This window comes from Argiope bruennichi, chromosome X2, assembly GCF_947563725.1.
Source record: "Argiope bruennichi chromosome X2, qqArgBrue1.1, whole genome shotgun sequence".
Classification (NCBI taxonomy): domain Eukaryota; kingdom Metazoa; phylum Arthropoda; class Arachnida; order Araneae; family Araneidae; genus Argiope; species Argiope bruennichi.
This window is the reverse complement of record NC_079163.1, coordinates 44,564,001-44,582,502: the sequence shown is the minus strand read 5'-3', so window position 1 is coordinate 44,582,502 and position 18,502 is coordinate 44,564,001. Positions and strand designations below refer to the sequence as shown.

The 18,502-nt window shown below is 28.5% G+C and overlaps 1 protein-coding gene across 1 annotated transcript in view; it reads left to right on the top strand.

Annotated features, from left to right (window-relative positions):
* The window catches only part of LOC129959726 (polyserase-2-like), an 87,955-nt gene that overhangs the window by 59,055 nt on the left and 10,398 nt on the right, over positions 1–18,502 (top strand). The window contains exons 6-9 of the mRNA XM_056072617.1: positions 299–491; positions 3,633–3,772; positions 9,323–9,486; positions 11,797–11,831. Coding sequence (XP_055928592.1) covers positions 299–491; positions 3,633–3,772; positions 9,323–9,486; positions 11,797–11,831 — 532 coding nt within the window. The remainder of the gene's footprint in view (positions 1–298; positions 492–3,632; positions 3,773–9,322; positions 9,487–11,796; positions 11,832–18,502) is intronic.

The window sequence follows — 18,502 nt, the reverse complement described above, 5'->3', positions numbered from 1 at the left end:
CCAATTGCCCTTTCTGCGCCTCTAATAATAAGGGTTTGAAACTCTCCTAGAAAGTGGCTTTATTGTTTGTATTCAGTGGCGAATCTATGCCATTAAGTTTAATTTCTATGTTCACTAACAAAATGTTACATTCAGATAAGGATTTTTCTTTTGACACTAATTTCTGATCATAGTTGAGTACTTAAAGTATAAGATTATTATGAAAGATACTTTTACTATTGGTATTCGAATTCAAATACCATTTTAAGAATTCAGATTATTTATTTTTCTTTGTTGTAATGACTACTATTTTTTGCAGGTGTCACAGTTTGTTGTTCATGAAGACTATGACGAATCAATCATATATCATGATATCGCTCTGCTGAAAACTTCGACACCTATTGACATTGCTGGTTCCAATGGCTATATAAATGAAATATGCTTGCCTGGAAAAGATAAAAGAGATCCAACTGGTGATGCAATTGTTATTGGCTGGGGTGACACAGAAGTCGGTAAGATATTTTAAATATGTTAACAAACTTATTGGCTATTTTGTTTAAAAAATTAGATTCAAGAAAAATAAATTCCGTATATGCTAACAACATGAAGCTTAAAGAAGTACGTAAACGGTGGAGAAACAAGTGAAAGGAAGCTTCAAGCAGTAAAGTAAAGACATCTTAGCAAATTAACATAAATGTGGGAAGCAGTGAAATAGATGATGGCATGCATATACATGCAGTAAATTTATGAAACTACAACATTACGATGAAATGTTCAAGAAAATACTTCCTGATGATGCATAATATCATCCTTAAATCAAGCACGGACTCAAGCAATCAAGGAAAAAGCAAAAGGAATGAGTCAAAATATATAAAAGTGTAAAATCATATATATGAATAAACACTATAAAGCGAAAATATTCAGAATTTGTAATTTAGATAATGTGAGAAAAATACATTCAATGAATGCACAAAAAGCTACAGATTTGCTGTAAACGAAGATAAAAAGAGAAAAATCTTTGTTATATAAATCTTCTGTAATGATAACACTTCTGTAAATAAATTTTCGATCATGGTAGTATCAGACCTAAATCTCACCTCACTGCCAGTAAGAGATTTATTAAGGCGTTTCAGATGGCCTTTGCATTTTCCAAACCCACTTATAAAACCTGATTCCCTTAAAATTTCTAACAAAATGTTCCAATTGTTTAGTATCTTAGAAAGGAGAAAAAAAAATTCCTTTGTGTTCTTAGGATGTTTGGTGCAAACCATTCCAGTAAGAAATATTCCTTTTTTTAAAAATGTTTTATAACAAATTTTCGTTATACTCATGCACTCCTATTTTTTAAGGTGATTTAACAATTAATTAATTGGTTCAGATAATCGGTGTTTTAAAGCAAGAGTTTTGAGTTAGATTGCATTTACAGGCATATAAAATTCATACGACGACCGATTTCTAAATAATTTCCTGAAATCAACATTATAGTGTTATCGCATGGTAATTTCCTGAGAAAACAGTACGTCTCTTATTAATTTAAAAGTGGTGAGAGATCTGCATGCATATTTAAGAACTTTAATATGAGTTTTTCCATTCTCCCACAGCGAAAAACAAGATAAAATTGAAATATATTAAGAATTTGAATAATACAGGGTGTTCATTAATTATTGCCGGGGTTTCCGTACCTCATAACTTTCGAATATTAAACATTACGCAAAAACCGATTACGTATTCGTAAATTACAACTGAAGGAATTTTATTAATGATATTAAATTGTAAAGCTTGCACAATTTGCACTTTGTAGGCATTCAGTTGAAGGCGATTATGTATTCGTAAATTACAACTCAAAGAATTATGAATACATAAATTACAACTCAAAGAATTATGTATTCGTAAAGAACAACTCAAAGAATCGCCTTCAGCTGAATACCTACAAAGTGCAAATTGTGCAAGCTTTACACTTTAATATCATTAATAAAATTCTTTGAGTTGTAATTTACGAATACGTAATTGGTTTTTGCGTAATATTTTTTATTCGAAAGTTATGAGGTACTGAAACCCCGACAATAATTAATGAACACCCTGTATGATGATTGTGTGAATATTTGAAATGAATAAATGCTCAAAAACCGAAGCTCGTTTTAAGTTTCAAAGTTTACCCACGTGAGTACGGGATTATTTAATTTTTAAAAAAGCTCACAAACAGCTTTTAAAGCAACTCTTTCAACAAGTTAATGTGGTTTCCTGCCTGAGTCAGAAGCATTTGATAGGTCAATGGTTCCCTCTCATCTTTTTATCATGTTTTCTTTCTTCCTTTCTTCTTTTTTCGATAAGATAATTTGATATTTCAAATATTTACTTTAAGCTTTATTTAACCTGATACAGAGCAGTGATTCATTTTTGCATCATTTTCATTTTTGTTATTTTCACATTAATTTTGATTAATTTAATAATTGATTCATAAAATGATTTACTTACAACATTTTTTAATATAAAAAAAGAGATATTTGTGATAAAAAGTAATTTTTTACTAAGGAATTAGATAAGTTATTCACATGATTAAACAACTTAATTATATATTCCATATTTACACTACTTTTACTATAAAACAAAATGTTGTACATTATGGTATTAATATTTAAATTTCAAGTACGTCATCATGATCAAACTTTAAAAATTGTTTTTAGTGAATGAAAAATAAAAAAGAAACTCTTCTAAGCCCATCTTCTGTTTTTCTTAGAGAGATTTTAAAAGGGACGTTGCATTTTTATGAAACATGGCATGTTTAAGATGAAAGATCCCGCAGTCAAAGTTTTTTCACCTATTTTAAATTTCTCTATAAAAAGAACAAGTAATCTGGAAGTTCACTCTGTTGCTCTGCAAGTGACTAATGGCTTGGTTTCGTTTACTTATATTTTATCTTGAATTTCCTTCATGATTATAAAAATAATAATTTACCAAATAATAAAATATATTTAAAATATGCTTACAATATTAAGCTGAAAAAAATGTCGAAAGTGAAATGTTTAACTTTATTTCTAGAAAATATAAAAATCTCGAAAAATATCAAAACCTATTACTTTTAATTTAACAATATGCATTATGACTTTAAAGAAACTTTTTAATAAATTACTCCTATAGAAAAAAAAACGCTTGTAAACGAACCATTTGATGCTCATACTTTTATAATTCTTACAGAATTTTAATATATTCATCACACAATTGATCTTAATGCATAGTTTAAGAAAACATTCAACTTAGAGCATTTTCGATTATGTTGTTAAAATAAGATAAATGAACTTTAACATTCCAGTTTTAATTATTCTTTTTTCTCTCTGGTTGCGATTTTGATTTAATTTTAAATTTTAAATTCATTTTTCATTTTTTTAAAGATTACATACACGCATATTAATTCAACATCTACTGTATCCGGTTTCAATCTCATTACATACAAATGAACAGTTTGTAAAAAATTTCTTAATATGAAATTTTGTTGAGATTTATTTCCTTGTAAATTTTCCATTAGAATCTACTTATGCAATTATGGTTGAAGTAACAGTTTAAAAATCATTTGCCAGGATTTCTCTGGGTTTTTTCCCTTTTTTTAGATAGAAATCCATATTATTATTATTATTATTATTATTATTATTTTGCAGAAGGTGATCATTCAGACACTCTGAAACATGTCGATGTACCTCTAGTTCGTCGCGATGAATGCAAGAAAAGAGTTAAGGGCCAAACTAAAATTTACGAACATGTATTATGTGCTGGTTCTGAAGGAAAAGACTCATGTCAGGTACTTTATATTTTCCACTTCTACTGTATGATTTTATTTCAAATTACAAATGGCACGATTGTCAGTAGTGAGATCATGATCTTTCTGGACCACTTTCCGAAATTCCCGCATGAGCCCCCAACCATCTTTCATGCTCTTACGCTTTTTAAGATGATTTCAGTTCTTTTTTTTTTTTTGCCTTCTATAAATAGGAGGCTGGCTTATAAACACATAAAATTCTAGAATGAAAGACTATCGCCTTTAAAAGAGAATCAAATGAAAAATCTGATGATTAACATGCTCTTTGAAAAAATGTTATGAGCTAAAATCTTTTAGCCAAAGTTCAAACAGGTTCCTATATAGAAGGGGGTGAATACCCCCTTCTGAATTATAACAATTTGAGTAAATGAATCCTTAGACTATGTTTTTACTATAACACTGCTAATAATAAGTATTTTTTTTATTTTTTACTATGTAAAATTTAATTTTACTTTATAAGAAATCTCACCATTGAACATCGCAGACATGGGATAAGAAGCTTCCATTTACGGTGGTTGGTTCTCGACATCTTTATTGGTACACAAATGGTGTGGCCAGTGACTCTACGTGCCTCCTACGGGAGGGGTTGTAAAGTGGGCTGTAATGTCTTTAGGACTCACCTTAGTTCCGACCATAATTTTAGCCACCTTAGTTCCCGTCATTAGTTTCCGATCATTCAGTTTCTTTCTTGTGGCATCAAGGCAGTCGGAGTAGCCGTTTCTGATTACTTTGTAAAAAACTTAATGATAACTGATAGTTATAAATAAATTCATTATCATAGTTATCAATAAGTTCATTTTCACAGTTATCAATAAGTTTCATGTCAATAGTTATCAATAATTTTCATACATTATGGAATTTCATCAGAAAATCTCGAAAATTCTAGAGTTAAGGTAAGTAATATTTGAAATCCATTAGAAAATAATAAAGTTGGTCTGCATAATTCTTCATATTCTACTGTATTTGAAGATTAGGGAAATCCAGGGTATACAGCAGTAGACCCTTTTAATTTACCTGGAATTAAAAGAAATCTAATTGTTTTATTAAATAAATGCAAAAAATTTTATTCAGAAATAAAACTTGATGATCCATTCGGACCCCAACATCAAATCAGCTGACAGTTCTAAAGAATAAAGTATTCTTACAAATATATCGTAATAAATGGAACTATCTTACAAAATGGACTCTTTAGACTCTAAAAGTATACATGTGAAAAAGAAAATTTACTAGAAGATGATAAAGCAACTGATCACCGTCATTTAATTGGTAGATACAGAAAATCAGCTCATAATAAAACTGTAATTTGAACTGTAAAATTGGATTGTAATCTCATTGGATGTAAGAATTAATAATTGTATTCTGTATCTGTGAACAAAAAAACTTTATCTACGATAAATGATAAGAGATATATTTTAGAAAATGGAATTCATACATTAGCTTTTCGACATTATAGAACAAAACTATTAAAAATAATGGATTTCTTTAATTATATACAAATATATATTAATGATACATTTGTAAAGAGTATTATAAAATTAGTAAGCATCATTATTTTACAGACTATTCAGCCGCAGATAGTAAAGCATTTTATCCAATGCAGTGCTAATGTATTCTTCAAAGATGCTATTATATTCATATATCTTATAAACTCTTCAATACTATAATTGTCTAAAAGTTTCAATCCATTGAGATGTATTTTCAATCTTCAATAAGATCTCATACTCTGCTATAATTTTATGGCATAAGGATAATAACCAATTTCAAATACAGCTTCTAAATTTAGGTATTTTTCTCTTAATTTCTTTAAATATTGGTTCTTAGACCTTTTTGAGATTCTCATGACATAATAAAGATATTCTTCCTCCATATTTTTCTGAATGAGTAGAAATACATGCCTGTTTGCTTTACTTATGGTTTTAAGAAAGTAATCTTCTTCTAGCTCTTTATATTTGTTGCTATCTTTTTCTAATTTGATACTTTTAATCTTTAATTTATCGTTTTTCTTTTATATTTTTTTGTAATTTCTTTTCTATTTTTTTGCATCGTTTTTATATTTTTCATTAATTTAATAATTTGCTACTATATTATTAACTTTTTTGTAAAATTCAAGAACTGGAAATCCAGCAAATTATTTGATTAATTAAGGTAAATGACTACGCTTGGGATGAATTTTTCGAAAGACGCTCAAAAATAGTTTCATTTTTTAATATTTTCATAAAAAAGATTGAAAAAACATCTATGAAGCCAAAATATACCAGTTAGGTGGAAAAAGCTTTTATAAAATTTGGGAAAAATTTGTTTCATTCATTTATTTTTGGCTTAAAAGATGTGTAAAGCAAAAACCTTCTAGTTTAAAGGTGTATCAAATGATTTGCTTAAAATTTTGCAGATAGCTTAAGAAATGTATTATCTAGTTCCTGAACTAAAAGTAAGCTATATTTCTGTGCATTTTTTAAATATTAAGATTCTAAATAACTCTTTTTCTTTTTCTCACATTGTGAAACTCTAAAAATACTATAAAATATTTCTAATTGAATAAATTTCATTTTCTTTAATTCAGGAACTGCAGAACATATTTAGAAATTATCATACCATATTTGAAGAAAAAATATGAATCATTTTAATTTATGTGGTGTGTTTTTTTGTAAGAAAATTCTATCAATGATTATAATTTCAGAAAATAGCATCTGAAGATGTAAATTAGTATTAAGACTGATGTAAATGCAAATAAAAGAATCAGTATACCTTCCCAAAAAATAAACAAAATTCTAAAGGTTTTATAAAGAAATCTGTTCAAACATTAAGAATATTAAATTTAAAAATTCGTAATTTCGCAAAAAAAAAAATCGACTTTTCAACGTAGTTTCCTACCTTAAATCTTTAGTTATGTATCTTCCCCTTATAACGTTTTCTCAGTTTCTTCTCTCACTTCATATGTAAATAGCTGCTTCCTAGAATTCCAGAAACCATAATTTTCTTTTAAATTTTTAATTAATACTACCGATTGTATATTCTGCAACCATTTATCAAATCTTTTTTTCTCCATCTTTACATAGCTTCGTATCGTCGAGAAACCCATTTTCTATATCTATAATCAGTTTGAGATCTCCATATAAGGCAAATCAATAATTTTCCTTGATTTGCTCAAACATATATCCTTTAAAGAATCCATTTGTTCTATATTTATTTGTAAACTGTTTAATTCATTGCTTTTCTGGTCATCAAATATAAATACATCAATTTTAAAAGAAGTCCAAATTGTCTTCAGAGTCAATGAGTCTGAACTTCGTGGGCAAATAATTGCAAAACTAACGTGAAATCTCTACTAGAATGTGATTTGTGCTTTAAAGTTCAAATAAATGTCAGTGTTATAGTATGGGCATTGAAATTGGAAGAGAGCGGGTTGGAGACTGAAGTAATTATATCAGCGCTTCATTTTAAAATAACAGTAGGGCTAAATAAAAGTAGTAACAACTTTGGGATGGACCTCATAATTTTGAGCCCCAGTTAGAAGACGAGGACGACACCTGACCCAGCACATTCTCTCCAAACTATCGGATCACACCTATCAGGATTGAAGATGAGTCTGATTAATAACTTTTTCTGTATGTGAGATTGGCGCATGAAAAGTCAGGAGACCTGGAAATGATAAGTCAGTCTGGACAGCCGATTACCTATCTGAATGTCATATTTAATATCTGTGGTGAACCAGAGAGCTAAAGGGGTATAGATCACCCTAGACTTCGATCATAGAGAGCACATCAGAAATAAAATAATTACAAATTATTTATTTAAATAATTTGTAATAAACACTTCAATTTATATATCAAGCAAAATGAGAGGGGAATAAAGTACATCACCGCATTCGTGGCGTGATCTATTCTTAAAATTCCTCTGTAGTCTACGCATGACTTCAACTCGGAACACCAATCCAATGAATCATTCAATAAGTACAAACACAAATGACCTCTCCCCGCCTCTTTTATCGATTCCTCGGATTTAATGATTGCTCTGAGACATCACACGCCTAACTGGCCATTTAGCTGTATTATCTATCATTCCACTGTTTGCAAAGAAGATCGGATAAATTTGCTTATGTCATACATACTTTATTACAAAATTTCTTAAATAAAATTATGATTATTTTGGGTTACAACATGAAGAAATTATATTTCATTTATTTGATGACAATCATAAAAAGGATTTGCGCAACCTACTATACATCATTTTGAAGAAATCCGTCAGATAGGATGAAAATAATATTTGCTAACCTTTACTAAGAGGTTGAATCGTTACCTCTTATTTGATGGCATTCATCAACATGGATTAAAATAAGCTACGAAATAATAAATTTGTCTGAATTAACGATACAGGGACAATGATTTATCATATGAATATCTGCAATCTCTCAGCAACACATGGTCATTCATTTGAAAATATTTACTGATGTTCTCACTTCTAAGTAGCTTTGATTTCTTTTCATAAGAATAAAGCCAAGAGTCTCAAAAATATTACCTAATCAGCAAATAAACGGTCAAGGGTAGTACTCCCTTTTTTGCTAATCTCTCCATTAATGGAACCAAATTCGAAAAGTTGGCTCCCAATTTTATAGAAATTTTTCTCAAAACTGAAAAATTCTAATTCTTATCGAATAAATTCTGTGCTTCGAGAAGATAAAAAACCTCTTAAGTGTAGTAGAAAGCATAAATTAAAATACTTTGGAGTGGAAAAAAGTGGCTGAAAGTCAAGAAGCAAGGTGAAAAAAATATACCAATAAAGAATAAGGCAAATATTTCCTCATGCATTTATGCAAAATTGATCAAATGAGTGGCATGTGTAGCTTTGGAAGATGTCAGGTTTACTGCAATTGTACTAATAATACTAATTATGGATACTTGTATTATAATGGGCAGTTATGGGCTTTAATGGGAATTTTGGAGACTATACTCTTAAATGTCCACTAAAAAAGAAATTCTTTTCTATTCTGTGACTATTTTTTGTTTCGTTGAAAATCGATGTACTTAATACCCATGCGTCGTTGTATACTTGATAGAAATAATCAAATTGGTTGCAGGCTAATGGTAATCATTGAACTCAAATTTTTAAGAAAAACACACAGAAAGTTTTTATTGCATTACATAACTGCCTAAGTTGGTGCGCTTCCATTTATCAAACCTTCTGACATTGGAAGTCGGACCTACACTCAAATAAAACGCCCAATCTTCAAAGCGGAATCGAAGCAGGACTAAGAAAAATCCTGAAGTACATTCTGGTAAATCCTATTGCAAGTAAAATCAGGTACTTGTTTTTTGTATGACAGAACTTAAGACAATTTGATTTTGTATACGCTTGCTCTCAATTATCTTTACTTACAGGAGCAAATACTTGTATTCTATAAAAAGTACTTAATTTAATTCGTAAAATCATTTCGTAATGTTTTTGGCAGTTTTTATTTTTCGTAAATTTGTTTTTTAGATAGATTATTCGTTTAATAAAACTACTTTGCTTATAATTATTTCTATCTTTTTCCAGAGTGATTCTGGTGGACCTCTGATGCAAATAAAAAATTCCAAAGCAGTTCTTATAGGGATTGTGTCCAATGGAATAAAATGTGGAACTAAAGAATATCCTTCAAAGTATACAAAAGTTGTATCATATAGAGAATGGATAAAATCCGTTATAAATAAGTCTGATTAAAAAGTTTTCCTGAAATAAATAAAAGTTAATAAAGTTTTCCTGAAAAGGAATCTATTTACATCATAAAAAGTGGTTTTATTTATTTCATTTAAAAAGGGAGAGAAATAGCGTTTAAATTCAACTCAAAACTTGTTGTTTTAAACATTGATTATAAATAAATCATTCAAATCTTAATCGAATGTTTTTAAACTTTAATTTTATCTCTTCGATTCTGGAAAGACATACTGACTTTTGAGAAACATTTAAATCCAAAGTCTGTAATGAAGTAAACTGCATTTTAATTCTTTTTAGATTTAGCTCAGGATCCAAGCTTTCAATCCAATGTAACAACTAGTCCCCCGATTTTAATGATTTCAGTAAAAAAAAAAAAACTAAGTTTTTTTATAAACATTTTCAAGAAGATTTGCAAAATAAATTGAGTTTTAATTTCTAAGAATTTTTATCTGGTTAATAAACTCAAATCAAAGGCATAAAATTTCTCAAAAAGCGGATGAGGAAAAGATAATTTTAAAAAAAGTATTTTAGAAAATTTCACAAAAAAAAAATAAATAAATAAAGAGAAGGATAGAGATGATAAAATTTAAACTATTTTCTTCTAAACAAGATTATAATTTTCTTTAAAAAAATATCGACTTAAAATGTTTCTTAAAAATTCGCAAAACAAATTCTCGGTTCTTTTTTTTTCTTTTTTGACAAAATTGAATCTGAATGACAGTGAAAATAACTAATAATTTCAGAATCATACTCAAATAAAAAAAATCAAATTAAAGTACGAGGGGTGATCCAAAAAAAAGTTTACAAGGCAAAAAACAAACGCTTTATTAACAATACACACAGAATACAAATGGTAATTAAGAGACGTATGTGGAGGTCACTTTTCTACATAATCACTAACCTGTTGAGGCATTTATCATACCGTTATACCAATTTGTTTAACAAGTCTTGGTAATAATCAGTTCCCTGGTTATTGAACCAGTTCTCGGCAACTTTATGATCATCACCGTCTGATATGAACTTTGTTTCGGATAAGTATTTCTTCAATGCTGGAGAAAGGAAATAGTCACTGGGAGCCAAATCAGTGCTGTATGGAAGGAGGTTTCAGACCTCCCACCTAAACGTTTCCAGCAATCTCTCTGTCCGCTTCAAAAGAACGACACCCTTTCACCATCTGTTGTCTACTCATTGCTTCGCCCCCTTATACTTTAACGATTTGTCTGTGAATGTCCGCTGGGGACAATTTCTTGACCCATAGAAATCATATCACGGCTCACACTTATGTACGAGACCACTTCTCTAGACGTCTTGCCATTACTGTCGCTGTTTCGGATCTCAGTACTGACACTATCTGCTCGAACGACCGGTTTAAGACAAATAGTGTCATGTGTCTCCACTCTGGGTAACAATATTCCCATCCACAATTTCTACTTTCCAAATACTGCTGCTTATAAACTTTTTTATGGATCACCTCTCGTATTATGATTTAATATCGATTTTCTAAATTTGAGAGATGTAGGTATGAAAATTTCAAAAGACACAATTATAATAGTAAAAATTTGTTCAGAGTGCAAAGTGTTACACATGGGTCCATAGTTCCTGAGGCATAGTCGATATATTTTATTCTGTTCAATACAAAGCTTTTTCGAAAATCTCGAAGTTTTTTATTGGATAAAATACTTTTAAGCACACTAAAGGCATATAAGATAACGAATTTTCTACACAAATATAAATTTGGCTAGCGATTTCAACAATTATGATTCTGTGTAATAAACGAATAATAACAATTCAATTTCCTGATGCATTTTTCCGCTTAAAAATGCATATGTTTATATCATACAAAATAGAAATTTTTATCTCATTCAAGAAATGGAGAGCAGCAGCGTTTAAATTCGTAACGTGTTTTTAAAACCTTTTGTATAAAAAAGTATTCAAATCTTTATCGAATATCTTTACATTTTATTTATCTCTTCGATTCTAGACAAAAAAAAGCTGAATTTAGAGTAGCATTTAAATCTGAGCCTGAGTAAGCTTGTATATTGAACCTAAATACTGAGTAAGATTGAGTAAAACTTTTGGACAGTAGTACAAAGTCTGGAAACAAAAATGAAGTAAAAGATAATAAATCTTCATCATTTTACCGTTTTTCTCAAGTTGCATACAAACTCATAGAAAATAATGTGTAGCGGCAATTTTAACAGTAGTCTAATATTTTACTAAGCTTAGAAAGAAAAAAAAAGATGCATTTCTCTTGTCATCTAAAGATAAAGCAGAGCTCCGAAATTTTATCTAAACTCAGTATTCTGAAACCTTAGCAAAATGTTGGGTGCGCTGTTCGTCTTTTACATAAGTATGTATACATTGTTATATTACTTTTTTAGGGTGTATAGTTATTTATTTCCTTTTTTAGAAAGTTGCTTTATCTTTTTAAAAATTAAAAGTTATCTATACTTGTTTCAAAAGATGTTAGAAAGTTTAATTATATATACAGAAATTGAGCATTTTAAAAATGAATACTTATTGAATTATTAAACGTTTTATTATATCTAGATTATTAAATCACGAGCAGAATTACTTTTATATTACTATATATAACAAATCCTCGACTTAATGGAAATTCAATCTGTAGACTTTTGATTTAGACAAAGGTTGGCTAATATTCTTGAGTGTTTATTCACCTTTTTAATAGTCTGAAGCCTTTTCATCCTTTTAATGCTTAAATGTAAGGAGTGTTTTGTTATTACTAATTTTTAACTATATGATGTTTTTATTGGACAGCACAATTCAAGTATAATGATTTATTTGAAATATTGTTCACAGCGCAGTTTACAATTTAACAGATTTCAATTCTGTGCAGACAATCATGCCTTTATCTACCACATCCCTTAATCTCGTCATTTTTTTATGTACATGTATATTGTATCGCTTTATTACCTTTGCTGTTAAAACATTTTGCATTCAAATAATATCGAATCAGGCTTGCATTTTACAAATAATTATAATCCTTATAACGTATTTTTAGTCTTGACATAATGCTTCACTGTTTATTTAAAGTCTTTCTTTCATCATAAGATTGTACTATAACAAGTGTATTTCAGTGTATTCAAGTGTATTTAAGTCACAGTATATACATAACAGTACTATTATGAGTGCTTAAACTTATTTGTAAGAATTAATTATGCAAGCAAGTTGTCTACTTTTTAAACTGTGATTATATTTGTATAGAAAAACTAAAGAAAATATAAAAACTAAGAAATGTTAAAGCTAATGCGCAACTAATGCATATTAAAATATTTCATGAATTTTCTCTTGAATTTTTTAATTTTCTTTAAAGATCAGTTACGAATATCTCTTCAAATTGTACAGTTTGATAAAATCTGGGAAACAAAAAAAAAAAAAAAAAAAAAAAAAAGGTATGCCAGATAAGTTATTTGTTGAAAAACAGAAGTAAATTATTAATTTCTTCAATAAATAATTTATAGCCTCATTCATGAAACTCATTTGTAAAAAAAATTAATTAATCTGCTCAAAGAGAAAAAATTTTAATCGAGAAATGTATGTAATGCGATATAAATATTATTAACAAAATATTAAGCAATAAAATGTATTATGTACTCTACAGATAAAAATTTTGAACCGAATTTACTTATAATATCATTTATCTATATAGAAGTATTTATTTTTGTAAAGATTATTTGTTCAGAACAATGTTTTTTCCATTGAACTTTGAATGAGAAAATCGCATATAATATGTGGTAGGAAAACGTTGTTATCTGAAGGAATAAATATTCTAGATTTGCTAGTTTAAGAGAACTTATATAAATGTGAAAGTGCAAATAGAAAATGAACATATAACATTAGTTTTTGTTGATATTGAAATAAATTCTTATTAATCAATGTAAACAACATATTATTTGATAATTACACCTTCAATTTCATTGATAAATTAGAGCATGTTTTTTATCTCCTTACCCAAAAAGCACTTTGAGCTTATATTAAACATAGAACTGTTATCATCTTTTGGTACAAAAATAATTTAAAAAAAAAAAAAACTTGCGAAATAGCTTACAGTGTCCAGCTTTTCGAAATTTCATTCCAGGATATTTTAGATATTAGACGCAGGAGAAGGGAGTGAAAGTGAAATTAAGATTAAGAAATAGTAACTATCTCTGTTAATCTACAACGCCATATCGCTTTATGATTGACACTAAAAACAGAAATAGGCACACATTATGAAAATAGATAATATTCAAAGGATCTATGACATTCAACTACTAGTATACATTAAATTGTGTTCCATACATGTATAGGTTGCAAAAGAGAGTATGTAAGCAGTTACTTTTTCAAGAATTATTTCTAGTTACATTTTTTAAAGATGAATTAGTTACTTACAAGTTAAAAAATGAAACATTTAGGTACATTTTGATCAAAAAAGGATTTATATGGAACCGGTTTATTCGAAATGCTTGGTAATTTTAAGCATCCTAAGTTCTCTCTGGAATACAGAATATACACGATATCCATTTTAGGCAGATTCCTATAGGAAGATTACTTTTGGGGGGCAATTTAGCTGAAAGGGGATGGAAATGGTGGAGGGTCGAAATTTTCAGTTCACTATAACTTTCTTAATATTGAAGATAGAAAAATTAATCCATGAACAACTTTTGCATTTAAAGTATTTTTTGTATTATCCTTTAAATACAAAAGTTGTTCATAACAACTTTTGTATTTTTGAAGGTTTATGATAACTGGAATATATTTGAAGTTAAGGGCTAAAAAGTATTTTCAAGCCCTAATTTTGACTGTTTCTGACAGCAACAATTTATGTTACCAGATAGTAAGTTAAAAATAAAGGACCATTGTCGCTTACCGAATGGAATTTTTTTTATTCCAGTTTGCTAATGCTTGTCAAAATACTTAAAGTAACGAAGCTCAGATTATTCAATTCACAATCTAGCTTTTTAACTCAGGAAGAATAAAAAGAATAAGAAAGATAAAATTTCAGTGTTAAACATTCTATGCAGTGTATGATTTATTATATCAGGCAGAATCACTAAGCACATCACATAAAAAGCACTATCATAGCTAAGGATTAGCATTATTATTAATATCTTTGAGATTTGTAAATCTCATATCACTATTTCATTTTTTCTGGGTACTTAACACGGTAAAAAGAAAATGACAGATTAAGTCATATAATCATCACAATAACGAATAAAAAGAATATTCTGTCTCTTGAATCGGGATTTGATTCGTTCACGTGCTTCGTGCTTTCATTTTAATTTTTAAGTTTCCTTTTAAGTTTATTCAAATCTTATAAGCAAAATGATCCGAAAAATTAAAGTCAAACTTGAGTGACGACTCACAATACAGGAAGGTCTATCTAATCCAGCAAGTCTAATCTCTTTATTTTAACATATGATGTTTGAATACATCAAATTCGAAAATATCATAAAAATCGCTAAGGTTCAGCGATAAATAAAGTTGGAGGAAAAAGTGCATCGGTTTATGCCCTTATTATTAAACATACAACTGTTAAATTGTATAAAAATACTAACAGAAGAGTCTTGGGATATTTTTAAAAAAATTAAACATCAATTAATTGTTAATTTTTCTTGTATTTAAATGCCAAAAATAACAACAAAAAATAAGAAACAAAAAATGGGAACTAAAATTAATTTTAAAAATCTATTTCAATAAGATTTTTCTGAAGTAAATATCTGTTCTGTACTAGAACTATTCAATAATTTTCAATGCCTTATCAATCAAACATTGAAGCAATTGTTAGAGGTTCTAAAACTCAGAAAAAGAAATGCCGCATTTCGACAGATTACATATTGGTTTGTATTCGTTTTAGATATCTTTTTTTTTCTTTATTTTAAGAGAAAAGGTGTTGATTAAAGTTTTTGATGAGTAAGTTATTTTCTTTGACATAAAAAAATATCTTGACCAGCAACTCAAATGTAATAACTACCATTACCAGTCTTGTGATTACAAAGCCATGACGATGTGCAAATCACGATTCCTGATTATTATTATTCAATTATACCATTTTTAAAACATTTCAAAAAATAGTCTCCGCTTCTGATTTTAAAATCAAGTGAAACATAAAGACTAACATCATTATTTTCCGGCGATAAGTATCAGTAAGATGTATTCATAAACAATATATTTATCATCAATTTCATTAATGACAAAATTCACCTTTCCTTCTGATTGATTCATTCACGTTGATAACATTAGGATGAACTTCTATTAACTATAATTCTTAGAGACAATGTTCTTATAATAATATCGAATTCCCTACAGAACTGTAATTAGAATAGTTCCCAAAGCTATTTATCTATAGCTTGAAGAGAAAAAGAATTTTTCAGCAGTTAATTTTTGATAGTCAAATTTGTTTAATATTTCTTAATCTAATTAAATTTTGCCAAATTGATCTATTAACTATTCATATGTAGATAAAAAAAAACATGGCAGTTCGGAAATGTTCCATTTAGTTTACTAAATCTATATGTCATTTCAATCACGAAAAGATTTCGAACGCTTTTAATAATTGATTGATGGATTATTTAAACTAATTCTTACCATTTAATATAATAAATATCTGGAAGACTGAGCTTCATTCGGCAAAAAAAACCATGGCAATTCGGAAATGTTCCATTTAGTTTACTAAATCTATATGCCATTTCAATCACGAAAAGATTTCGAACGCTTTTAATAATTGATTGATGGATTATTTAAACTAATTCTTACCATTTAATATAATAAATATCTGGAAGACTGAGCTTCATTCGGCAGTTTTTTGTAAAATCGTGCTTTTTAGAAAATATTTAGATACTAATCACATACTGATAACATCTGATTATTTTTCAATCTTACCTATATATGAACTGGCCATTTAAATAAAAAAAAATCATGAATGCACTAAGTTTAGTATGTTATTCAAAACAATCTGATATAATGCAGTATTCATGTTACAGTTTATCTGTTATTACTTATATTTTAGTGCTTACACTCAGTTTTACCATGGTGCAGTCGGGTTCGAGATGACGCTTCATGGCATTCGTCAGAATGAGAGCAGAAAGAAAAAGGCTCTAATAGCTACGAAAAATGTTTTTTGTGACAGTGTAAAATCGCGTTTTTTCGGGGAAAACACCTATATAGATAAACTCAAGAAACAAAAATATTAAATATAAATGCATAAGTGAAAAAAAATAAGCAAAACCTACGACTCGTACCGAGGACCCGCAGTTCAGGTAGCATCCATGTTTCGACCACTATACTACTGCACTGCCTGCGCTTCAAAGTGGAATACACTTATTTTATTACTTATAAAAAGAAAAAATCGTGTTTTTTTTTCAGGAAAGACACCTATATATATAAACTTAAAAGCAAAACCTTATTTAAAAATAAAATTTGATCCAAATCGTTAAAGCCGTTACGATTAGATATACGAAATAAATAAATTTATATGTATACAAGAATTACTCGTTTAAAGTTATAAGATATTAATAATGTGAAAGGAAAAAGCGTTATTTCTGAAAAGACAGAAAGCAAATATGTTTTTATTGTTGTTGGGTGCTATTTTATGTTAACCAAATTAAACACGTCAATTTTTCCTGTGATTGGAATACTATTCTCGTTTGGCATTAAACTAATCAAGAATAACTAGAATGTATTTAAAAATATGATGAATTAAGGAGTTTTTAAATTGTGAAAAAATTAATTTTAATGAAATAAATTAATTCGCTGGAAGAATTCTGTTAAGTTAAAATTTATCCATTAATATTGTCAGCATTACTCTTTCAGATAAACAAAATGTGGACATTTAGGCAGAAGGCGGATGAATTGATTTCTCGTAGAATGGTCTCATGGATAAATCAGAAAATATATCTTCATCTTTAGTCACTTATGTGGGCATTAATTCTTACATAACTCTCTAAGTCAGATTCCATGACTGGCGACAATTCTTATCTTTCGTCTTTGAGTTAGTAGAAGAAAACTTCCGATTATGTAAAATGAGCAGAAATATCAGCTATAAGCTATATTATCTAGTATAGCTGAAACAAATATCGCTTCAAGAAATCGCCCTCAAATATGCCAAGAAAATTCCTGGCATTCTTGAAAGCTGTGCTGAGATAGCAAAGGTTGACAGAGCTTTTCAGTAATGATACAGGAAACTGAGTCTCTAAATTTACATATTTGTGTCAGACTTCTGAAAGTGAAAATCATTATATTATATGTTTGAATCAAAATTATTCAGATAAAAATTCTCCGACATTTCCAGAGAAATAGCCTTTTGAAGGAAAAGGTAATTTATCGAATATTTAACAATAAGCCTTAAAAACAGCGATGAACAAAAAGGGTTATTATTTATTAATGTATTAAAGTACTTTCGTTTAACTTCTGCAAAGAGTACCTTTCTCAGTGTATGCTATATGAAAAATAGAAATATCATAGAAATATTAGAAAAATTTTAACTGTTTCTTTTCGGGATGGTGGAAATTTCTATTGACTTATTGTTTCCATTTTTCATAAATTAACTGATGACTCATTCATACAATAAATACATGTAAACTTTTTTTTTCGGATTGCCCACATTTTTTTCGCTTATCAATTCTGTTCAGTCCATGCTTGCTCAACATATTGTTTTATTTCATTGTAATAACATATACTCATCTAGTCCAATTTTCAAACACTATTTGAAAATTATTGGTCCGTTATATTCAGCCATGTGTTTGATCCAAAGAATCTAAGTTCATGATTACACAGTTTATAAAAAATAGGGGCTTATGATATAAAAAAGAGAAATTTATATTCCTCTCATATCTTAATTGTCAACAAAAATGAATTGAACATAATGAAAAACGTTTCTAATCTATTTACTTCTCAAATTTCAGCATTTTAAGCAGGAATTTATAAATCTATCTCAACAAGAGATCATATGCGATTTTTCGTTTGTATAAATTTGCGAACTTTCTACCATAAGAATACTTCAAATAATTATAACTGGCATTT